Raw genomic sequence first — 25,538 nt, 5'->3', positions numbered from 1 at the left:
CTTTGGAAACAAAAGGTACCCAATTGTCATACTTGAGTAAAAGTAAAGATACCTTTCATAGAAAATGACTCAAGTAAAAGTGAAAGTCAACCAGGAAAATACTACTTGAGTAAAAGTCTAAGTAAATGTAATTGCTAAAATCTACTTCAATTAAATCTACTTATATTAAGCAAACCAGACTGCACCATTTTCTTGTTTTTTATTTATTTATGGAAGCCATGGGCACTCCAACACAGTCATAATTTACAATTGAGTACTTTTGTGTGTCAGGAAAAATGTATGGAGTTTAAAGTACATGATTTTAAATTAGGAATGTAGTGAAGTAAAAGTTGTAAACAATATAAATAGTAAAGTACACCACTGCTATTTGCCATATATTTTTCAACAGTGCTGTTTCAAAAAAAGTTCTGAACCTTTCTATTCTCATAGGTTCTACAGATTGTAAATTAGCAAAAATATTCGATTGACTATGACTTTTCAAATCACCCAGCAGTGCTATTTGCAGAGTTAGCTTCAGGTAAATGTTTCAGCCATTCCTGAACCTGCGACCAAATACAAAATACATATGGACACTACCAAAACAAATGATTTAATAAATCTGTCTATTACAGCAAAATCTGCAGAGCTGGGATGGTTGTATCCCCATATATCTGAATGAAAATATATGGGCTGGAGCACACCCAGAGATAATCATTTTATGTCGAGGTGCTGACTAATGAAAAAATAGACAGTCACACACTCTATATACAATTGAAATTGGAGGTTTACATACACCTTAGCCAAATACATTTAAACTCAGTTTTTCCTAATTCCTGACATTTAATCCTAGTATGTATTCCCTGTCAAAGGTCAGTTAGGATCACCACTTTATTTTAAGAATGTGAAATGTCAGAATAATAGTAGAGAGAATGATTTATTTCAGCTTTTATTTCTTTCATCACATTCCCAGTGGGTAAGAAGTTTACATACACTCAATTAGTATTTGGTAGCATTGCCTTTAAATTGTTTAACTTGGGTCAAACTCTTCCGGTAGCCTTCCACAAGCTTCCCACAATAAGTTGGGTGAATTTTGGCCCATTCCTCCTGACAGAGCTGGTGTAACGGAGTCAGGTTTGTCGGCCTCCTTGCTCGTACACTCTTTTTCAGTTCTGCCCACACATTTTCTGAGGTCAGGGCTTTGTGATGGCCACTCCAATACCTTGGCTTTGTTGTCCTCAAGCCATTTTGCCACAACTTTGGAAGTATGCTTGGGGTCATTGTCCATTGGGAAGACCCATTTGCGACCAAGCTTTAACTTCCTGACTGATGTCTGAGATGTTGCTTCAATATATCCACATAATTTTCCATTCTCATAATGCCATCTATTTTGTGAAGTGCACCAGTCCCTCCTGCAGCAAAGCACCCCCACATTATGATATTGATATTGTGCTTCACGGTTGGGATGGTGTTCTTTGGCTTGCAAGCCTCCCCCTTTTTCCTCCAAACATAACGATGGTCATTATGGCCAAACAGTTCTGTTTTTGTTTCATCAGACTAGAGGACAATTCTCCAAAAAGTACGATCTTTGTCCCAATGTGCAGTTGCAAACCGTAGTCTGGCTTTTTTATGGCTGTTTTGGAGCAGTGCCTTCTTCCTTGCTGAGCGGCCTTTCGGGTTTTGTCGATATAGGACTCGTTTTACTGTGGATATAGATAATTTTGTACCCGTTTCCTCCAGCATCTTCACAAGGTCCTTTGCTGTTGTTCTGGGATTGATTTGCACTTTTCGCACCAAAGTACGTTCATCTCTAGGAGACAGAACACGTCGCCTTCCTGAGCGGTATGACGGCTGCGTGGTCCCGTAGTGTTTATACTTGCGTACTATTGTTTGTACAGATGAACGTGGTAGCTTCAGGCGTTTGAAAATTGCTCCCAAGGATGAACCAGAATTGCGGAGGTCTACAATTTTTTTTCTGAGGTCTTGGCTGATTTCTTTAGATTTTCCCATGATGTCTAGCAAAGAGGTACTGAGTTTGAAGGTAGGCCTTGAAATACATACACAGGTACACCTCCAATTGACTCAAATGATTTCAATTAGCCTGTCAGAATCTTCTAAAGCCATGCCATCTTTTTCTGAAATTTTCCAAGCTGTTTAAAGGCACAGTCAACTGAGTCTATGTAAACTTCTGACCCACTGGAATTGTGATACAGTGAATTATAAGTGAAATAATCTGTCTGTAAACAATTGTTGGAAAAATTACTTGTGTCATGCACAGAGTAGATGTCCTAACCGAATTGCCAAAACTATAGTTTGTTAACAAGAAGTTTGTGGAGTGGTTGAAAAATGAGTTTTAATGACTCCAAGCTAAGTGTATGTAAACTTCCGACTTCAACTGTATAAACTCCCAGTAATTTATTAGGTGATTTACCCAATAAATGACTGGGTGTTTATATATGGAGTGTGCGACTCTCTTTATTTTCATAAGCTTATAGTGTATCCCCATATATAACATTCTAATGGTTGCAAGATTTTTGTATAATAATTTAAATTGAAAAACTCTTAAGTTTTGAATCTGGCATAGTTTTGTGTATCAGTTCATAAACCATGTGCCATGAAATTGGTACATCAAAAATCTCTTCCCGCTCTCCCTCTCCGCCAGGCTGCCCTTCATTACGCACACCTGTCACCAGCATTACGTGTATCAGGGCTTACTGGACTCCTTCACTGTTGATTGTCCCATCTATCGGTCTGTTCCTCCATTGGTTCCCTGTGTCAGCATTAATGTCGTTATGTATTCATGTCCAGATGCTGTCCTGTTCCATGTCCATTGTTAATTAAATGTTCACTTCCTGTACTTGCTTCCTGTCTACCAGCTTTGATCCATACAATTTTATCATCTATATGGCACAGCTGTCAATTTTTTGGTACTTAAATTAAACTGGGTCACAATTTTCCTTAACCAATTTTGGTCTTTAATGCATGGCCGACAGACAAGTTCCTTACTTTCTCCCCCTTCCACTTTTGCGGTAGTGTAATTTGGGGTAGAGCAGACGTTTCCATATATTTTTGTTAGCCACATGTGTGACATAACTCCACCAGTCTTATTTATGATCTAATTTACAAAGATTATACACATTTTTTCCCGTAATTAGTATATTTGAGTTGAACAATAATATTATATTTATTTATTGTTGGATCTGACATTTCGATGGCCATAATAAATAGACATGCCGATAGTGGACAACCTTGTTTTACTTCTCAACAGTTTAATACTTTGAGAAGTAGCCATTATTTACTATTTTTCACCTTGGATTACTATGCATAACTTTGACCAATTGTATAAGAGATTCTCCAAAACTGAAATATTCCAGGCATTTACATATAAATTCCAGTCGTACTTTATCAAAGCTTTTTCAAAGTCAGCTATGAATGCCAGGCCTGGTTTCCCAGATTTTTCATAGTGTTCCAGTACTTGTCTTATATTATCTCCAATGTATCGTCCATGTAAAAAACCTGTCTGGTTAGGATGTATAATATCCAAGAATACCTTTTTAATTCTATGCGCTATGCATTTTGCTAAAATTTTTGCATCACAACACCAACGTGTAAGGGGCCTCCACATTTTTTTCAATGGGCTGGATCTTTATATTTACCACTTGGGTCCTGTTTCAGTGATAATGAAATCAGACCTTCTTGTTGAGTATCTGATAATCAAAAATGTTTATATGAGTGGTTAAAACATGCTAATAACGGTCCTCTGAGTACATCAAAAAAGGTTTGTTGTACCTCAACTGGTTCGCCATCCAGCCCTGGAGTTTTCCCAGACTTAAATGCTTTAATTGCATCAAGAAGTTCCTCCTCTGAAAGTGCCCATTTGGCAATGTCTGGTTGTGTTATCTCACCACGTCCACCACTAATAAGCTGAGCTTCTCAGTAATTTTTTTCTTCGCCTCAGACATTGTAAACAAAGTCTTTTTTTTTTTTTTTTTTTACATCCATTGCAAATTATAGTTCCTCAGTATTTGAAAAATCTTTCCAACAGTCACGGCCTCGATAATCACCAAGCCTCTGTGTGAATTAGTAAACTATCATGATCCGATGTTCCCATATATTCAGTGGAAACGTCCTGAAAAACAGCTGTCAGTCCCGAGCTCACTGGCATGGGAAACTCTGAGAGCCTGGAATAGGATAGTTGATGCAATGTTGCAAGTGTGCTAGCAACAGCTTTGGGCCGACCCAGTTGATGATTTGATACAATGTTGCACTTCACTAGCAATAGCTCAAGTCAAGACAGATCGAAAGGGAGGCAGACAGGCGGAGTAGAGAGATGAATATGATTGAAAGAACAGGAATTCGTGCTGGTTCGCGCTGGTTCGTGCTGGTTCGTGCTGGTTCGTGCTGGTTCCGGCCATAAACGGTTTACTGTTTCATGTAGGGGGTATGTAATTGTTTTGTTCTTTACCTGAAAATGACTATTGTGAAATATTTTTCCAAGAATATTGTGTAACTGTATAAGTGGAAGAACACACCTGCTTCCCAGGCAACCTTTCCCAAACCTCTGGAATCCTGATGGTTAGGGGTTTATTGCTGTTGGTTTGCCTCATATGGGAATTGTATTGTGCTTGTCCTATTCAATGGGAATATAGAGACGGGAGAGGGAGACTCGTTTAATGTTTTACATGTGGTAATTGAGATCATTTCCTTATTTATTAGCAATTTAATTACTTTAATAGCTTAAATTGCTATTCTTGTGTGACGTTCAAGATGGCCATCAATGTGGATGGATACATCCACATTGTAGGCTCGTCACCTTTCTCATCTGTATCACGAGTCGTCTTATAAACCATAAAAACGGCTGGAGTTTTTCAGACTCAGCTAGCTCTGACAGGGATGTGGGATGTGGGCTGTGCTGTGCAGACGGCTGTGGTGTGGTGGCTGTGGCCAGGTCGTTAACCTAACCTCGTCTGTGGTGAGAGTTGGTTGGGAGTTGGCACCAGACGCCCCTGTAGTTGGTGGGTAAGCTCCAATTCAAACCCTACCCATTCACAATTTGGGAGTGTAAACAAAAACATTATACAATTTCATTATGCTGCCCCTTGTCAATTTACTATCATTCTGATGTGAAAATTTCTTTAAGTGGATAAGTGTAGGTTTCAGTTGTTTGTGGATAGTTGGACTGAAAATTGTACTTTATGTAAATCTCCCTTACTGAAAAACCACATGATTGGAACAATTAATATGTGAAATTTCACATGTGAAAATGTTTAGGAACATTACACATCACATGTGAAAACAAAAATTAGTCGTTATGATACACAGTGCTTTTAACAGTGTTTACAATTGACATATTTGCATTCGGAAAGTATTCAGACCCCTTCCCTTTTTCCACATTGTTACATTAAGATGAATGGAGCAAAGTACAGAGAGAGATCCTTGATGAAAACCTGCTCCAGAGCACTCAGGATCTCAGAGTGGGGCGAAGGTTCACCTACCAACAAGTCAACGACCCTATGCACACAGCCAATGTCCTTGAGTGGCCCAGCCAGAGCCCGGACTTGAACCCAATTGAAAATCCCTGGAGAAATCTGGGAATAGCTGTGCAGTGACGCTCCACATCCTACCTGACAGAGCTTGAGAGGATCTGCAGAGAAGAATGGGAGACACTCCCCAAATACAGGTGTGCCAAGCTTGTGGCGCCAAACCGAAAAAGACTCGAGGCTGTAATTGCTCTCAAAGGTGCTTCAACAAAGTACTGACTAAAGGGTCTGAATACTTATGTAAATGTTATAGTTCAGTTTCTTTATTTTTAATACATTTGCATAAAAATGTAAAACCTGTTTTTGTTTTGTCATTATGGGGTAGAGTTTTTTTTTTTTTTTTTACAATTTTAGAATATGGCTGTAACGTAACAAAATGTGCAAAAAGTCAAAGGGTCTGAATACTTTCCGAATGTGCTTTACATGACTACAGTGTGTTTGTTTATTTATACAGTAATTATTATTCAACATGTCGCCACCTGGGATTTTAACTCACAACCTCTTGGTTTACGGCATTCCGATTTTTCCTTCTACACGACCACGCCTGTGTTGATAACTGATTTCCCCTGTATTCTTACACTTTGAGTTCAAAGTGAATCTCAGCTTTGCTAAAAATAAACTCAATAAAAACTCTTACATTTATCATAGTTATTCAGGAGTAACAATGAAACAGAATAATATGGCCCACCAACATTAGACACCTATACAGAAAACCCTCAAATTGCTAAAATCTGTAAATGAAATCTATGAGGGAATGGTCAGATTAATTGATAACTAAAATATCAGTGCAGATGGCACTCTTTTGCTAACTGCAGATGTGTACTTTACTGCTAAAAGTTGCCCAGAATAAAGTCAATAATTGTGCGATTACACCAACGAGAAAGTAGCAGTGCTCTGGGACATTAACGCTCTCGGGATTTGAACTTTTAACCTTTTGGTCTGGAGTGCATTAAAGTTCAACTTTGGGCAAAAACACAAAAATAACGGCTTTAAACTGTATAACATATCAATGCACCATCATACCAGCTTATGTAATGCTTGAAAACATTATAATGAATGAATATTTGGTTACAGAACTGCTATTTCTTACTGATTTCTACAGCTTCCCTTCAAAAAGGAATCCTTTGAAATGACGTCAACATATACTGGATAAGTTACTGGCTAGCTAACGTGGTACCCTTCCCCAGATCTGTGCCTCGACACAATCCTGTCTCAGAGCTCTACGGTCCATTCCTTTAACCTCATGGCTTGGTTTTTCCTCTGACATGCACTGTCAACTGTGGGACCTTATCTAGACAGGTGTGTGCCTTTCCAAATCATGTCCAATCAATTGAATTTACCACAAGTGGACTCCAATCAAGTTGGAGAAACAGCTCAAGGATGATCAATGGAAACATGATGCACCTGAGCTCAATTTCGAGTCTCATCCGAATGCACTGTATTACAAAAGATCATGTTTTCACATGTTCACATGTTGTCACGTGTAGTTTCATGTTAGCACATGTGGAAATTTTGCATCCCCATGTTGTCACATTTATTTCACATGAGATCATGTTTTCACATGAGATCATGTTGTCACACGTTATCACATTAGCTTCACATAAAATCACGTGAAATTCATGTGGTTTTTCCGTAAGGGCTTCCGGACCGCACACAGAGACAGCAATGTCCTGTTTTTCTCTCTGATTTGTCAGAAAGAGGGCTCAGACATTGATGGATGTGTTCTGGTGTGCCCTTTGACCCTGTTGTGGACACCATGGGAGGACAGCGATGGCCCTTGAGGCTTCCCCATTGGGTTATTTTGAAACATCCTAAATCACTATAGCTAACACCACATACACACACAATGACTCATCCTCAGACCCACACTGGAGGCGGGGTTGGAGAGAGAGGCACTCTTTGTCTTTGTTTGTAAATTGTGTTGTGAAGTCTAAGGGATGAAGGGAAGAAACAGAGGGATGAGAACATAAAAAAACAAGCAGACCTGTGTCTGTCTGAGATCCCTGGTTGAGGTCCCTGCTGAAAGCTGAAAAGCTTCAGTTGACGGTTGTTTGAGCGCAGCATGAAATGTTATGACGAATGGCTAGTGGGATCTGATAGAGGCTTTAAATGAACGCCATGCACTGTTGACATTCTTCAAACAGAGAAGAAGAGAAGGAATCAAGGTTTCACTGCCAGTAACTTCTGCTGCGGTACCCCCCACACACACACACACACCCCTCCCTGCCCTTAACAGCTGAATGCTTGAATGGGCTGTCAGTCAAAACCAGTGAAATGTAATGCTCAAACCCCCGGAGAGAAATACCTGTTGAGAGCAGGTAATCAGTAGTGATGAATAGGTATTGTAGTATAGGCCTCTGAGGTGTCACCTGTACTCGGGCAGAGTATCCCTTGACCAGACAGGAGGACCCAGAGTCTAAACATACACTTCTGTTAAGAGGGTAAATAGAACACTGGCTTAACATTTGTCTCAGGCCCCGAAAATGTGGATTGTATGTAATTTCATGTTTTTAGGCGTACTGAAGTAACAGTACTCAATGGCCTGGGAAATGTTTGGACTTTCATTGAGTGGAGGGTATAGAATAAGCTTGAATTACTATGACATGGTATGGTTAAAAAGGGGAAAGTAGGTGTCTACAATGCAGTCATTCTTTTGTAGCATTTTGTCCCTTTGTTAGTGTGTGTACGTTTCCACTGTCTGTATCTCCTCATCTGTGGGGTGGCTTTGTAACTCAAGAGAAGCTTAGGACCCGTCCCCACCAATCACAGTTGTCAATAACTTAGTCAGGTCTCCAGTCATTGGCTGAGACTTGAAAGACGCTTTGCAGAAAGCCATGTCAACCTTAACGGAGGAACAGCACAGATCACTCACACATCACCCTACACATCACCCCTGAACTCACTGAGGACTTTAGTTTGTTCGGTATTCTTACCCTGTGTGAATGAGCCTATCACTTTGTTGTTATTGGAAAAGACGGTACTGTTGAATCGGGTGGCAAACTTCGCCACAGTAAGGAGCAGCACAGATGATTTTTTTTACCTTTGCACTTTGATCCCCCCTGTATGTAGTGGAGGGGGTTCTGGCTGCTATAAATAAGTGCTTACCCTAACTCTCTGTGTCACTGTCAGGGCTCTAAGGGCGATCCAGGACTGTCCCCAGGTCAGGCCCCGCCAGGAGACAAGGTAAAGAATGATCTGACCTAGTCTAGTCTGGCCAGCAGACAGATAGACAGCATGGCTTTCTCTCTCTGTTTCTCTCTGTTTCTCTCTCTGTTTCTCTCTGTTTCTCTCTCTGTTTCTCTCTGTTTCTCTCTGTTTCTCTCTCTGTTTCTCTCTCTGTTTCTCTCTCTGTTTCTCTCTCTGTTTCTCTCTCTGTTTCTCTCTGTTTCTCTCTCTGTTTCTCTCTCTGTTTCTCTCTCTGTTTCTCTCTCTGTTTCTCTCTGTTTCTCTCTGTTTCTCTCTCTGTTTCTCTCTCTGTTTCTCTCTCTGTTTCTCTCTGTTTCTCTCTCTGTTTCTCTCTGTTTCTCTCTCAACATCTAACTGTCCCTCAATCCCTCGCTACTGGTTTCTCTGTCTGCTTTCTGTCTTCTGCTCTCAATCTCTTGCCTCTCCTTATTCTCCCCTTCAAAAACGAATACTTCACTCAACCACTCTGGCCCCATATCTTTCAACTTCACTTTAGCAACATCTGTTGCCTTTTTCATTTACTTCACAACTACACGTTTAGAGGTTTTCTAACCCTTCTTTCTGACCGGTATTTCCTCCTCTCCTCTCCTCTCTCACTCTCTCAATTCATGCCAACTTCCTTGTATCATTCTCTTCATCTCTAATCATATCCTGTACTCCTCTGATATTTATCTTCTGATATCTTAGTGTCTCTCTGTAAAGCTTTGGCACAGTTGCTACCTATTATCAGTCAGTGATATTTCTGTTGGCCTGTGTTCTAACCATTGCCAGCTGCAGCTCCCTGTTTCGTCTCATTTAATCTGCCTTCTTATCCTTATCTGATATCTCTTAATAGTTACAGTTCATTGCTAATAGATCAAGTCTAATGTTGTCATGGTTTTCTCCTTTTGTTTCCAGGGTGACAGAGGTCCACAAGGCCTTCCAGGTCCAGATGGGTTTGCAGGTCCAACGGTAAGAATTTAACGGTTATAACATCGGGGCTTTTTTTAACCTCTGGCTGTGACATACTGTAAGCATATTATCTAAAGCAACTGTCATTCCATTGGCTCTTTGAAGGCATGAATGATGAGAACTGATCCTGATCCAATTAGATTATCAGATTGTCATTTAATGAGTTCCCTGCATGAGCTTCTGTTCTGAATCTGAGCTATTTCTGCTCGCCTCACACATGATGTTCCCGCTGTATAAGCTTCATAAGTATTAGCCACACCTTAAGCAGAGGCCTCCAGTGGGCCCTGGCTGTGTTCAGGAATCAGGATAATGTTACCCATACACAGAGAGGGTCTGTCTCTCAGACAGGGGCCGGGGAACTCCTAGTCCTAAACCACCTCAGCCCACCCTGCTGTTGCTCCATAGGGCTGGACACACACGCATACAGATACACGCGCACGCATGCACACACACATGCGTGCGTCGCCCCGGGACCCGTCTGCGGCCGGGCTCCGGGACTCCTTGCCTGAATCTTTAAGAGTAAAGGCATTCTGAGGGAGGTTATGGCCCCTGATGACAGGCACACCATCCGATGCCTCTTCAAAAGAGAAAATGGCATGAGGAGACAGAGGAAGCAGAGAAGGAAACCAATTAAATTCATACATCAGCACGCACAGCTCACACAACTCTCCTCAGTTTAGTCTCAGAGATGAGAGCCCTTATCTGTCTCCACATGCAGCAGCTGGCTGTGGACTGCTACTTTAAGCCGCTAGGCCTCCTCTGTCTGTCCCTCAGACCTGGGTTCAAATACTACCGTTTCAAATAATGTAGCTGTGCTTGATAGAGCTTGCCTGTTGCATGGAACCAATAGAAAACTCCAGGCAGGCTAAAGCAAACGCTCAATATATTTGAAGGTTTTCAAATAGTATTTGCACCCAGGTCTGATCTCCAAAGGTTGGCCTTTACCTTGCCTCCCAGGAGGACAGAGACCAATGTTTGCAGTAGCTGAACCTAATACCCAGGCCATCAACTGTGCCCTGGGAAGGTATTTTCAGAGGAAATGACTTCAGGCTAAGCCCCTTACCCCCGAGTGGGCTTTTTATTGAGTGTGAAGGTTCCCGTGTCACAACCTAGGAAACGGTGGAGGAGAGGAGCTACACGGAGCGCAGGCCGGTTAAAAAAGGTTTCGCTCTACTGTCCCCCCAAAATATGAGTTCGCTAACCTACTTTTAGCAACAACATTTGTTGTTGTTATGGCCGTCAATGACAAATTCTAAAGTTGAAGATAAAAACAGCGGGGTTTTAAAGGAACTAAAAACTCCGTTGCATTACAGTTAGAAGGATTTGTTGTTTGTTAAAAGCTTAGCTCCGCAACATGCTAACATGGATCACAAACAGACAAGACTCAATGTGGATTCAGATAGAAGCCCGATCCTGTGGTTCATTGCCTCTAAGATAAATTATATTCATTGATAACTTTACTGAAGTGGGCAACATAGCCAAAACCTTTGTGATTTACAGCACCCTACTAGCGTGGAGGGACTGTAAGAAATACCTGGGCATTTCCTCCCAAATATGTTCTCACTCGCCTATAGTAGGCAACCCAGACTTGCCAAAAGCCCTGAGTGATGCCAACTTTCATCTTTGGCATACTCTAGGGATCCGGACCTTTTCAGACCTGTTTCATCAGAAAACCACTATACTGAAATCCTTTCAGGTGAATTCAATGTGGCAAGATCCATTAAAAAAAGAAAAATCTACAAATTAGGCATGTCATTTCCTCATTTACTTCCAAGGGGAGGTTTAGAGCTCAGCTGAATGAAATTGAGTCCCTTCTTGCTACAGCACAATCGATTAAAGGCAAAATCTCACATATCTGTAGACTCTTTTCTGAGAAAGTGGGCTCCTCCTTTACTCCTTTGAAAAGAATCTGGGAAAAGGACCTTTGTCTGACTATCAGTGATGAATTATAGGCGGATGTTTGCGACAGGGTATACTGCTCCTCTACTACTGTACAATTTTTTTGACAAATTGTATTACACCCCAGTGAGACTCCATAGAATGAATACATACATTTCTCCTGACTGTACAAGGTGTACCTCTGAAAGTGGAACATATATGCATGTATTTTGGAGTTGTAGAGAGATTACCAGATTTTGGCACTCTATACATACTGTGGCACAGAAAATACTAGATGTACAGTTTGATATGACCCCGTGTATCTATCTATCTTAATGCCCAGCATGACTTTGTTCTTGATCCTGACAAAGACATTTTGTTTATGACCATTACATACTTTGCTAAGAGATATATTCTTCTATTGTGGGCTTCTAATACTTCTCCTTCATTTAAAATGTGGATTGACCAGATTGTTGACTTTCTTTCTCTTGGAAAGCTCACTTATGACCTCTGCAAGAGACAGCCCAAGTTTGATAGACTCTGGTTTCCACTACTCAACTATATTTCATATGGGACAGAGTGAATGGGGTGATTAGGGAAATGGACAGATACATGTTGTGTCAGGTGCTGTAAATGCTAATTCTTTGCTTGTCGTCTCAGCTCAGGCTGGAAATAGATCATATGAACGCTGATAGTGCTGCTGAAAGTTTGCTTGTTTTGTTTTATATTTTATTTTCATATATTATTTATGTCTGCCACATCTGTGAATGTGGAATGGGTTTTGTTGGTTGAATGAAAACAAGAAAACTTAATCAAACTTTCAATTGAAAAAAAAGAGAGCTGAGGATAAGAAGAAGTTTACCTAAATGCAGGATCCGGCTGTAATACAAAGACTGAGGATGATAAGCAAGCCATCTAGGCTTTGAAGGAAATATCTAGTTTCTATTGAACCGTTTATACATTTTATATACGATTATTATTTAGGATTTCCCTCGTAATCCAGTTGTTTTCTGCCTTAGATGTTTCTCGTCGTGTTTTATGGTTAAGACGAGTAATACTCAGTTTCATGAAGCGTCCAACAAGTTCATTTGTGTTTACGCTCATGGAATGTATCCTGGTTTGACTCTACCAGAGTTACCTGACCTTTTATAAGACCTCTTTGGGCTACAGTGTCAAGGAATACTGACCAAGCACAGTCATTTGTATTATACATTCAACTGGCCTACATTTAGACACTGTTTAGCATCACCTGTTCATTTATTTGACATCTGAACGTTTTCTGACCAGTACAAGACCTTTCTTGACACTATCAAGTATGGTTGAATGGTGGGAACCCGGTTACCGAGATTTACAAAGATTTACCACCCACAACCACTCCCTTTTCCTGGGATAAATAACTGCGAGAAACCTGTAAATTCTAATTCATTATTTATATCAATAGCATGATGTGAAATGGAACTGTTCAATTATACGCAATGTCTATATTTGGTTTCTCTAAGGCTTTCTTTCTGCGCTCTGCATCATTAATCATCAACGCTCGTGGTGGGGACAGACAGTCCATCTCAGTATGGAGTGCAGTTCACAATGCATGTAGGCCTATCATCTCGTCATGGTAACTTTTTTTCTTGTGACAGGTAGGCCACTGCTACAGTAATATAAGGACTGAATGCGCGTCTAATTTACACATCTCCATCTGCCTTTCGGGGGTCACCATATTTTTTTATGTAAAGATATATATTTTTTTATTGCAGCTTTAGAGTTTTAAAACAGCCTATCACTTGAATATCGTTGCTTTAAATCAGAGCATGCACAAGCAGTCTCCGTCTCTTCATCAATTCCATTCAAATTGCATCCAAAATAGATAATCCTGTTCAAGATATCCTAGCCTACCTCTTTCAGGTAATACATTCAATGCAGTATTCGTCTGATATATAACTTATAGCCTCTGTCTCTTGCGCAATACACACTCACCTGTGCTTAGCTCCCTAAAAAAACGCCCCTTAGCTCTTGGAGACCCATGCAGGAAAAGAAAGACTAGAATAGTTTTCTGGACATAGTTTTTTTTCCATTTCTTATACCAATAGTCTAATTGAAGAGGGAAGCAAGCTCTTGTTTACTGCGATTGCGGTAGGCTATAGCAGTTATTTATTCAGACCCATAACCATTCAATCTACGTGAAGAGAAGTGAAAGCCATCTTCATCCAATTCTAGTCCTATATCATTTAAGCATGTCATTAGAATAATGAAGATAAGGAAAACAAAACTTATTTCATTTAGCCTAACTGCTAAAAAAGCGAGGAATGTGGCCTCCTGGGTGGCGCAGTGGTCTATGGCACTGCATCGCTAGCTGGCTGTGCCACCAGAGATTCTGTGTTCGAGCCCAGGCTCTGTCGCAGCCGGCCGCGACCGAGAGGCCCATGGCGCGGCGCGCAATTGGCCCAGCGTCGTCCAGGTTAGGGAGGGTTTGGCCGACAGGGATATCCTTGTCTCATCGCGCACTAGCGACTCCTGTGTCGGGCCGGGTGCAGTGCACGCCGACCAGGTCGCCAGGTGTACGGTGTTTCCTCCGACACATTGGTGCGGCTGGCTTCCGGGTTGGATGTGCATTGTGTCAAGAAGCAGTGCGTCTTGGTTGGATTGTGTTTCGCAGGATGCATGGCTCTCAACCTTTGCCTCCCGAGTCCATACGGGAGTTGCAGCGATGAGACAAGATTCGGGAGATAAAAGGGGTAAAAAAGAAATTACAAATAAAAAAAAGCGAGGAAGGAATGAAGCAACAATAGATATAGAAAGAGGAGGTAGGCAAAAAAACATTAGGGGAAATATTATGAAAGGTATATATGTGTCAGCCTACTAATTATAAAAGTAAGCCCTATTATATTTCTATGGGAGTTGGGAAGTAAGTACAGGGAGTGCAATAAATAAATAAATAGAAAATAGTACAAACCAAGAAACACAAAAAGCGTACAGACATGAACAGAAACAGAGTCAATAACGCCTGGGGAAAAAACCAAAGGGAGTGACAGATATAAGGAAGGTGATGGAGTCCAGGAGTCTTATGAGGCGCAGGTGCGCGTAACGATGGTGGCAGGTGTGCGTAATAACGAATAAACTGGCGACGTCGAGCGCTGGAGAGGGGGAGCGGGGATAGATGTGACTACCCCCTCCCTGATGCGCTGCTACAGCCGCAGAACGCCGACCAGACCCGAGGTCCAGGAGCGGGCCGGTCGCTTCTGAGGCGCGGGCACCTGTAGAGCCAACTGAGGCATGGGAATCTGTAGAGCCGGCTGAGGCATGGGAACCTGTAGAGCCGGCTGAGGCATGGGAACCTGTAGAGCCGGCCGAAGCTTGGGAGCCTGACGAGCCGGCCGAGGCATGGGAGCCTGACGAGCTGGCCGAGGCATCCCCGGTTGCTTCAGCAGCGGCACTTGGACCCGACGTCACCAGTAAATCCCTGTTGCTTCCCTTTGGTGAGGCGTGATTCTGTTCCTGTGTTATATGTCTGTACGCTACTCGTGTTTCTTGTTTTGTTCCATGTTTCATTTGTTATTAAATTCACTCCCTGTACCTGCTTCCCGACTCCTAGCGTACGCGTTACATATGTAACTTTGTAGGCTGCAGGTGCTGCACCAGAATCGCATGTTCTCTTAGCTTTATCATGGTTTGAACGAGGTGTGTAATTCCATTCCATATAATACAATACGGTACAGTAATAAAGTTCACACTCAAAAAGATTATCTTACTGGAGCTTGTTTAATTTATTTTCCCAAGAGAGCATATATATCTACATCTATGTTTTTTTTGGTTTGTCTGTCGTGCGTAATGTGCAGTAGCCTATAAACCTATATCATACAGTGCCTTCGTAAAGTATTCAGAACCCCTTGAATTTGTCCATGTTAGGTTACAGCCTTACTCTAAAATGGATTTCATGTATGGCTCATCAGGCTCAGGTATCATCAAATCAAATCAAATGTATTTATATAGCCCTTCTTACATCAGCTGATGTCTCAAAGTGCTGTACAGAAACCCAGCCTAAAACCCCAAACAGCAAGCAATGCAGGTGTAGAAGCACGGTGGCTAGGAAAAACTCCCTAGAAAGGCCAAAACCTAGGAAGAAACCTAGAGAGGAACCAGGTGCCGGGTGGAGATTATTACAGAACATGGCCAAGATGATCAAATGTTCATAAATGACCAGCATGGTCAAATAATAATAATCACAGTAGTTGTCGAGGGTGCAACAGGTCAGCACCTCAGGAGTAAATGTCAGTTGGCTTTTCACAGCCGATCACATTGAGAGTATCTCTACCGCTCCTGCCGTCTCTAGAGAGTTGAAAACAGCAGGTCGGGGACAGGTAGCACGTCCGGTGAACAGGTCAGGGTTCCATAGCCGCAGGCAGAACAGTTGAAACTGGAGCAGCAGCATGGCCAGGTGGACTGGGGACAGCAAGGAGTCATCATGCCAGGTAGTCCTGAGGCATGGTCCTAGGGCTCAGGTCCTCCGAGAGAGTGAAAGAAAGAAAGAGAGAATTAGAGAGAGCATCAGGTTCAGGTATCAGGTATCATCAGGCTCAGATATCATCAGGCTTGAATTTATGATCAAAGCTTTAATCAAATACAGACAGACCTATTTATATGCTTTATTGCTTTTGAATGACACTTCCTGTTTTGGCAGGAAATACTGGGTTACCTGGGAGTAAAGTGATTTGTTGTCGGGGTGGAACATTTGTAAAATACGAGAAAATATCCAACCCTTCGAATCAAGGAGTACTGACTAAGCATATTCACTTAATTATACAGTACATTCGACTGGCCTCAGTTAGAGAGACGTCAGTATAGCATCAACTGTTATTTCAATGGACATCTGTTTTCTAGCTAGTCATGGTAAAATTGTGAAGTGTTTGTCCTTGTATGACTGTCTTTGTGAAATTTGATGATATTTGAAGTAAACCAGATCAACGTATGAGGACCAAAGTATGAAAAATGACTGTCGCTTCTCCGTTGATAAAGTTTGATCACAAAGTTACTGGTCCCCCTCCCCCGTGTCCAACACTTGGATTCATTATTAAGGGGACAAGGTGGCATCCCCTTAACTCTCATTTCAATTCACCAATAGTAACATGAAATTCTCTTACCTAATTTAAATAAGTACCGCCTTGGAACCAACATTGGAGAAGGCATGTTTGCAGAGGTGCGTGGTTTATATAGATAGATAGCTACTCTACTGGTGCCAAAATTTGACTGTAGGGTGTCAGAAAATATTATTAAAAGTTTACCCTATTCATTAATGGCTTAGATACTATATGTTTCCCCTTTCATCTGTGTCTGGTGTTAGCTACCGTAGTTACTGGCTACCTAGGTCTTCAGCCAGCATAGAACAAAAGGGGGGAAAGGGTCATTCAAAACTCAGATGCAGCTGTCAGGTCAACACATCTGTCAGTGCTGCTGTGCATCACAAGAGACATCATTGATGCAATTTCAATATTCAAGTTGCTTTGTGTTCGTGATGCGGAAAAAAGCTTCCTGAAGCATTGATACCCAAATGATGAAAGATGATATCCCACACGCTGTAGCGCATGCGCGGAGTAACCTTTTGGTCTTCTACCAAATCAATACCAAACCATTCAGGTGGTTGTTCGACGAAACAAAGATTCGGACGTCATTGATCACGTGCTTCTGAGAAAGTGGTACAGGCATCGGTACACTGCTTTGAAGTAAACTGCTTAAAGATTTTGACGCATACCTCAGAGCTCCGGTATCAAACGTAACATCCGTACTTTGGGTATCACCAAATTTGCTTGAGATGATTTTACTGCAATACTGCTCACAGCATCCAAGTTGCTTGACATCAGCTTTTCAAAGAGCTGTCAGTCAAGGTGAGCTCATGAATATACAGTGCTTTTGGGAAGTATTCAGACCCCTTGACTTTTTCCACATTTCGTTACGTTACAGCCTTATTCTATAATTTATTAAATAAATGTTTTTCCTCAGTCTACACACAATACTCCGTAATGACAAAGCGAAAACAGTTTATTTTTTGCAAATGTATTAAAATAAAAAAATAAAAACCTTATTTACATAAGTATTCAGACCCTTTGCGATGAGACTCGAAATTGAGCTCAGGTGCATCCTGTTTCCATTGATCATCCTTGAGATGTTTCTACAACTTGATTGGAGTCCACCTGTGGTAAATTCAATTGATTGGACATTATTTGGAAAGGCACACATCTGTCTTTTTAAGGTCCCACAGTTGACAGTGCATGTCAGAGCAAAAACCAAGCCATGAGGTCAAAGGAATTGTCTGTAGAGCTCTAAGAAAGGATTGTGTCAAGGCACAGATCTGGGGAAGGCTAACAAAAAAATTCTGCAGCATTGAAGGTCCCCAAGAACATAGTGGCCTCCATCATTCTTAAATGGAAGAAGTTTGGAACCACCAAGACTCTTCCTAGAGTTGGCCACCCTGCCAAACTGAGCAATTCGGGGAGAAGGGCCTTGGTAAGGGTGGTGACCAAGAACCCGATTGTCACTCTGACAGAGCTCCAGAGTTCCTCTGTGGAGATTGGAGAACCTTCCAGAAGGACAACCATCTCTGTAGCACTCCACCAATCAGGCCTTTATGGTAGAGTGGCCAGATGGAAGCCACTCCTCAGGAAAAGGGACATGAAAGCCCTCTTTGAGTTTGCCATAAGGCACCTAAAGGTCTCAAGATTATCTGGTCTGATGAAACCAAGATTGAACTATTTGGCCTGAGTACCAAGTGTCTCGTCTGGAGGAAACCTGGCACATTCTCTACGGTGAAGCATGGTGGAGGCAGCATCATGCTGTGGGGATTTTATTCATTAGTAGAGACTGGGAGACTAGTCAGGATCGAGGGAAAGATGAACGGAGTAAAGTACAGGGAGAACCTCAGACTGGGGCAAAGGTTCTCCCTTCCAACAGGACAACAACCCTAAGCACACAGCCAAGACAATGCAGGACTGGCTTCGGGACAGGTCTCTGAATACTTATGTAAAAAACTAAAATGTGGAAAAAGTCAAGGGGTCTGAATACTTTCCGAATGCACTGTATCTCCATTCTTGTGTATTTTATTTTATTCTTCCTATTACTATTTTATTTTTATTTATTTTTTTAAAGCTCGTAATCAAGCATTTCACATTAAAGTCTACACCAGTTGTATTCGGCGAATGTGACAAATACAATTTGATTTGATTTGACTGCTGGGAAGGAGGAAGGAAGCTCTGGAATGTTCCAGAATCCTTAGACAACCCTAGCCGTCCTGTCCTCAGTGGTCCTGTCTTTGTTTATGATTTTATGGCTGAAATGCACACAGACAGACCTTTGGCTACCTGGCTATGTATTCCGCCTCCTGCAGACAGGATCACAACAGGCCTACAATCACTGGTGCTAAAATGAGAAGTAATTAATGAGAAATTCTCTCTCTTCACCCAACCCCTCTTTCTCTCTCTTTTCCCTTCTTTCCCTCCTTTCCTACCTCCACTGACCCAGTTCAGATATCACTGTGCATAACTCAGTCAGTCAGAGGCCCTGTATTGGGAAGTAACGATTCACTGATACACTGTAAGCATCAGTCACGAATTCCGATGTTTAAGATAAAAGTGCATCGGTCCGCAGTCCCTAAATGTCACATGCATCGGTCAGAAAATGTATTAAAATGCTATGAATCGCTATGCCTCAGATTTTATTTGGATTGTTGAGGTTCATCAGCAATAGTTTTGGTAGTTTTGCTTTGAACAATCGGCGTATATCGTAATTTTTAGATATACAGGGTAAAGTTGAAAATGTCATAATAAGGACACCAATCACTATTGCGAGGCGCACCACATGGCCGAAGCGAGAGGAGAAGATCACTCCGTAAAAACGTCCAAACGGTCGGAACCATTCGATTTTGAGATGGGGTGGAATTTGGGAACAATAAATATTTACACTTTACTAGCTCAAACACTTAATCTGCAAGTTAATTAGTGGGTGATGGTGATTTCAGAACCAATCTGATAGTAGTATAGTAGATGCCTAGTCTCTCTTATGGCTCAGCTCAGTTGCCTACATAGTACATACACCATAGTCATACATCATTTACACACACACACACACACACACACACACACACACACACACACACACACACACACACACACACACACACACACACACACACACACACACACACACACACACACACACACACACACACACACACACACACGTCAGCTCAGACAGATCCAGTTCAGAGATGTGCCCAGCTCATGAGCCTCAGCAGCAGATTTTAATTAAGAATGGAATAGTGAATGTGTTTACACAACAAATGTTAATACATTGAATCGTATCGCATCGAACCAAATTAAATCGATTTGTTCTCTAATGAAACTGTTCTCTAATGAATTGATTCAATCTGAAACTGATTTTTCCTGTAACTAAAACAGATTTTTCCTGAGCCCATGTGTCTAGATGCATGTCAAATCGTCTTGAAAGGGAAAGATGCACATCCCTAACACCTAATGTAGAGCAGGTGATATTCTCCTCTCAGTCTCATTTAAGATGTTTTCTTTCTCTACCTGCAGGGTCCTAATGGCTATCCAGGGCCACAAGGACATCCTGGAGAACAGGTGAGTCGTTAGCGTTCATTGGGTCAAACTTGTCCCTTTTTATTTTAGGAAAAGGCCAGGTCACTGATCTCATTATGGACCATTTTTTGGCTCGAGCATCACACACACACACACACACACACACACACACACACACACACACACACACACACACACACACACACACACACACACACACACACACACACACACACACACACACACACACACACACACACACACACACACACACACACACACAGAGAGAGAGAGAAAGAGACAGGCAGCAGTAGCCTGGAAGTCATTTGGAATAGTCACTCTTCAGCTGTCTCTGTGTTGTCAGCCATTCCTCAGCCACTCAAGAAGCTAACAATTAACATGTTTCCCCGTTCCACACAAAACGTCCTAAAACGGAGTGCACTCACGCAGCACATTTACAAAGTAAATAATTTAAGAGTGTTGAGATGTCTTCAGCACCAGGTGCCACTCTGTGCCCCAAGGTGATTGTTCAGGCTGGAACTGGAAGGGGAGGAGCCAGAGAGAGAGAGAGAGAGAGAGAGAGAGAGAGCACTCTGTGTTCTGCTACAGTTTGGCTGTACTCACTGTCTTACTGGAAGCACAGAGGAGGGGAGGGGGATGGGTGAGGGCAAACAGTGCCTGTTTTATTCCTGAGTTGGCAGCATTGGCGAGGGCCAATGTTTATCTTCTTTCATCCCTCTCTTTTATCTCTCTTTTTCTCTCTTTCTCTCTCCATCTCTCTCTCTTTGTCTCTCCCCCCCCCCCCCCCTCTGCAGGGCATACCGGGACTTCCAGGAGTGACTGGGGATGCAGGTTACCCTGGCAGGCAGGTGCAGTGAATATGCTCCAGATTCCTCCATCCATCCTCTCGGCTTGACTACATTGCACAGAATTCCACATCACTACCTGTGTACTATCATATTGCTGTACTCAGAAATGCACATCATGTCCACCTGTCTCTCCCCAAACTATAGTAGCGACACACTCCTCAGTCTCTTTAGTGAAAAAACTGTCAACGAGTGACCTTTTTGCTTGAATTTTTTTATTCAAATAGCTAATACTTGACTCCTTATCATTTTGATTTCAACTATACATTGAATAACAATTATTTTGAAGAAAGGTGTTGTATAAGTATGTAGACGACAAATGTTTGAACTAAAAGTGTGTGCACAACAATGATAACAAGGAAGTGTAATGTAGCTGAGAGTATGACTGGCATGTTTCCTCATTCCTTTTTACTTCTTAAACAATTAGTCTATGCAATCAAATTTTTATTTCCCTACATGTCTAAAATGTACAATTTAGTGTTTTATGTGTGGAAGTGTTTTGCCCCCCTGTGTAACAGACAGCCTTTCTACACTGTATTGTACACTGTGTTGACAATGGCCTCTCCTCATGCTGCTCTCCTTTGTTGCAGGGTTTGGCTGGGCCAGAAGGTAACCCAGGTCCTAAAGGTGTACGTGTAAGTACAGCTCCCTACTACCCTCCCCTCCACTTTACTCGGCTCTATTAGAGGGCAATACTTCATTTCCTGAAGGGATTACCTGTCTGCTCCACCGGGAACAGCTGATCTGTAAGAGGGCCTGTGTTGTGTTAACAAGGTGCTGGCTCCCACTGCAGCAGAGTCCTCTGGGAGCAGGTCTGGGATCTGTTTTCGCTCGGTCGAGCTTCTGCTCTGTTGCGAGAGCAGCTCATTCCTTTCCTCAGGAAGCACAGGCATGCTCTCACAGAGGGAGGGAAAAGAGCATGGGCTGGAGCATAGATAGAAAAGTTGGGAGGAGGGTATGAAGAGTTGGATAAATTAAACGTTTTTTTTTTTAAGTGAGAAGAAGAATCCCTCAGTTTGTCATTTTTGTTTATGCCAACATGATGTCAGAGACAGAATGACATATCAGCCTATTAGGGAAAACTACAGGGCTCAATGAGTTTGAGACATCTCTGGTAGTTTTCCATTGCTGAAGAATGTAGAAAAAGAGGGAGAGAGAGAGAGAGAGATATTTAGTCTTGCATCCATGTTGTATGATGTTTAAGTGAAGGAAGAAACCAAGTCGCCAGTCCGCCACTATCCCAGACCGCTGTCTGCTCGTATTATAGAAGTCTCCTGTCCCCCACACTGGACTAGACTCTGCCTCTTCAAGTGTCCACTCCTCTCCCTTTTAGCTAGTCAGGATAAAAGCAAAAGCTTGCCTTCCATATTTCCCTCTCATTTTAGTGGTGATTTGTGAGGTAATGGTGATGAGGCGTTATTTGCTATCGCCAGATGAGTATTATGTTCCATACTGATGAAATGTGGACATGCCTGATCTCCTCTCTCTGAAGGGGTCGGCAGATCGTAGCCTGTCAGCAAAGAGGGATGAGTAATTATGAATGTAAATGTTTTGAAGGATGCACCACTAGTTACTTTTTCTTACAGCAGAGTGGGAAAATGGCCGCATGTAACTTTTCTTCTCTCGGGTGGTCAGCAGCTCTTAGCCTGTCAGCTAAGAAACATATTTTGAAGGTTTCACCGCATGTCACTTTACAATCGAGCATGGATAATTGGCCACTTGAAACGTTTCTATTTGGCTCTTAGCCTGTCAGCTAAGACAGTCTTTTCTAGTGAGCAGCATGGATACAGGACCAGTTGACCTGCTTCCCTAGCCATGAAACACTTCTATTTCACGGACGGAACTGCTTCAGCTGAATGAGACCTGGGTGAAGAGTTCCTCTGACAGAAAGATGGAACGGTAGAATGAGAGAAAGGAGGCGGAAAGATGGAGATTTATCCCTCTCATATCTGTCCATGAAGCCAGACAATATATCATTAGACTGATAGCTTGGTTTCAGTTTCAAGTTTAATTTTTATTTTTTTAAGTGTGTGTGCTTGCATTTATTTTTATTTTTGTATTTAACCTTTATTTATCTAAGCAAGTCAGTTAAGAACAAATTCTTATTTATTATTTACAATGACGGTCTACCAAAAGGCAAAAGGCCTCCTGCGGGCACGGGCCAGGGATGAAAAAAATAATATATATAAATATAGGACATACTATGTGAACATGCCAGCACTAGAGTAGCGGTATATCATCATCACTGATCTCTGATCTGGCTACAATCAAGACCGCTACATACGTTTACATACCTGACACGCAGGAATCCCAGAACTCAATGAGTTCAGAGACACTATTGCTTTGATGGGCTTAAGATAAACCTGTTCAGGTATTCAACAGTCTGCTGAATGTCACAGTGGTTTATCTGTACCAAATCAAATCAAATTGTATTTGTCACATGTGCCGAAAACAACAGCCCTTAACCAACAATGCAGTTCAAAAAATAGAGTTAAGAATGTATTTACTAAATAAACTAAAGTTAAAAAAAATGGAATAAAAAGTAACACAATAAAATAACAATAACGAAGCTATATACAGAGGGTACCGGTACCGAGTCAATGTGCGGGGGGTACAGGTTAGAAATGTATGTACAATACCATCAGAGAGATATGATGATTTATCTCTATGCATATACTGTACTGTAGGTCCAACAGCATGCCTGTTCAACTTCCATTGTCTGAGGGTGACTGATGAATCTTCAGTTCAGTAATGCCCCGCTGTCTTATCCATCAAGTAAAGATATGTTGTTCTGTACATTCTGTGCAAATTATGTCTTCCTTAGATGTTGATGATGGTTTTAAGACTTTATTACGTGGTCGTACACGCTCATGACAAGTCTTACTTTGCATTATACCTCCAGGCAAAGTGTTACAAACTGGTTCACATGTACTGTATGTGTGCTTTGGTTTTCAGGGTTTCATTGGGCCTCCTGGTATAGCTGGTTCAGCCGGGCAGGAAGGGGAGAGAGTAAGTATCACCTTGATTTATGCCGTATGTGCACCTAATTAAGTGTCTGTCAGGTAGGAGACATTGTCCTCTTTGTTTGCAATAGGTGTAGGATATAACCAAGACTACTGGCTAACTCATCCTATCAGTTGTACTCCTCTTGAACCTTCCATGTAGACATGGACAGGACGAGGGTCGTCAAAATCAGTAAACTCGGATCTAACCAAAGGCAATTCATGTTGCATTTAATCTATTTCGGAGCTATTAAGCAACAGGAAAATATGTGGTTAGCCCTGTTAATTGCATGGTTTTATTTATAGATCCAAATGTTTGCTGATACTAACAAAGCAGCTACAGCGATCTCTCCTCAGGGAGTTCTCATAAGGACAATAAAATGTCTAATAACTCAATTTTCCACAATGCAATGCCATGTTGTGTCAGTGGAAAATATGCTCCTTCATCATGAAATAAGTCATAAGTCCCCTGGTCCGTAGCACAGAGTTTATCATCCCTTAATAACAGCCTGGCAGTAATGTCCTGTAAAAAAAAAAAATGTATGATTCATTCTGTGAGGGAGGTCTTGACTATGATTTTGTCATAGATGAATTACACAGCAAACGGCAGTCACCTTTCCTCATCTGAGAGTTTCCTTGTGTTTTTTTCCCAGGGTATTCCCGGTCCTGTTGGGAAGACCGGTCCCAAAGGAAAACAGGTAATGGATTACACAACTCCACACAGCTTTGAAACCAGTGATATTCCTGGACAGGGGAAACAACTAGAATGGTCCGCATACATCCTCTGTCAATAACTGTGGTCCAATTTGTGGAAACTGTCATGCGCTATCAAGAGGGTGGAACGGGGAGATGAGACGAGAGGATAGGATAAGGAGAGAGGAGAGGAGAGGAGGTGGGAAAAATAGAGGTCAGCAAGAAGTGTTACACAACCCATAATGGTGTGCATCTGCTATTCCCACAGAAGTAATAATTTACCCTCAACACAGGAAGCCCTAAGGAATTTTAAAGCCAAAGCTTGCCTTCATCTGTATTCTGTGAGTGTTCATTGCTAATGTGCAAATGCGCTCGGCACATTCGGTGCCAAAAGTAACAATTCACACACAGCCAAAAATAGATTACCCGTGATATAAAAACAACCTATGGACAGGATGCCAACAACATGAGGATATGCATACCTTGGCATTCAACTTGGCATTTGAGTGAGTCTCTCTAAGTGCCAGTCAGGTTGGCATAGGAAAACAGTGTCTCACACACAGAGATAGAGTAACCAAAGGCATGACATAGCGAAAAACGCTATAAAAACACAAGTGTCAGTGAGCAAGGCATCTGACAGCTTCTCTGTGCTGTGGCCAGCTGGGATACCAAGTGGGCCGATGGCCCAGACCAGGCACACCAGCATCTGTCTGTGAGTGAGTGGAGAGGGGTTATCAAAGCCTCCTTCTCTCTCTCTCTCTCTCTCTCTCTCTGGAACTGGAACTGGAACGCTAGGGATGGAACACTCAGAGCTGGAAGTTCTGGAACACAGGGGAGAGAATGGAGAACATCAGAACATCCCACCAT

The 25,538-nt window shown here is 42.0% G+C and overlaps 1 protein-coding gene across 2 annotated transcripts in view; it reads left to right on the top strand.

The window, feature by feature from the left end:
- LOC139578714 (collagen alpha-1(XXIV) chain-like) overlaps window positions 1–25,538 on the top strand; it is a 179,923-nt gene that overhangs the window by 52,126 nt on the left and 102,259 nt on the right. For both annotated transcript variants that reach the window (XR_011675599.1, XM_071406673.1), the window contains exons 6-12: window positions 8,646–8,699; window positions 9,600–9,653; window positions 20,108–20,152; window positions 20,926–20,979; window positions 21,567–21,611; window positions 23,932–23,985; window positions 24,632–24,676. Coding sequence is in view for 1 of the 2 variants with exons in the window: in XM_071406673.1 (XP_071262774.1) it covers window positions 8,646–8,699; window positions 9,600–9,653; window positions 20,108–20,152; window positions 20,926–20,979; window positions 21,567–21,611; window positions 23,932–23,985; window positions 24,632–24,676 (351 nt within the window). In the remaining variant the exon portion in view is untranslated. The remainder of the gene's footprint in view (window positions 1–8,645; window positions 8,700–9,599; window positions 9,654–20,107; window positions 20,153–20,925; window positions 20,980–21,566; window positions 21,612–23,931; window positions 23,986–24,631; window positions 24,677–25,538) is intronic.

This window comes from Salvelinus alpinus, chromosome 6, assembly GCF_045679555.1.
Source record: "Salvelinus alpinus chromosome 6, SLU_Salpinus.1, whole genome shotgun sequence".
NCBI classification, from domain to species: Eukaryota; Metazoa; Chordata; class Actinopteri; order Salmoniformes; family Salmonidae; genus Salvelinus; species Salvelinus alpinus.
Note: the sequence above shows the minus strand (reverse complement) of the source record. Positions and strands in the feature narration are given on the sequence as shown.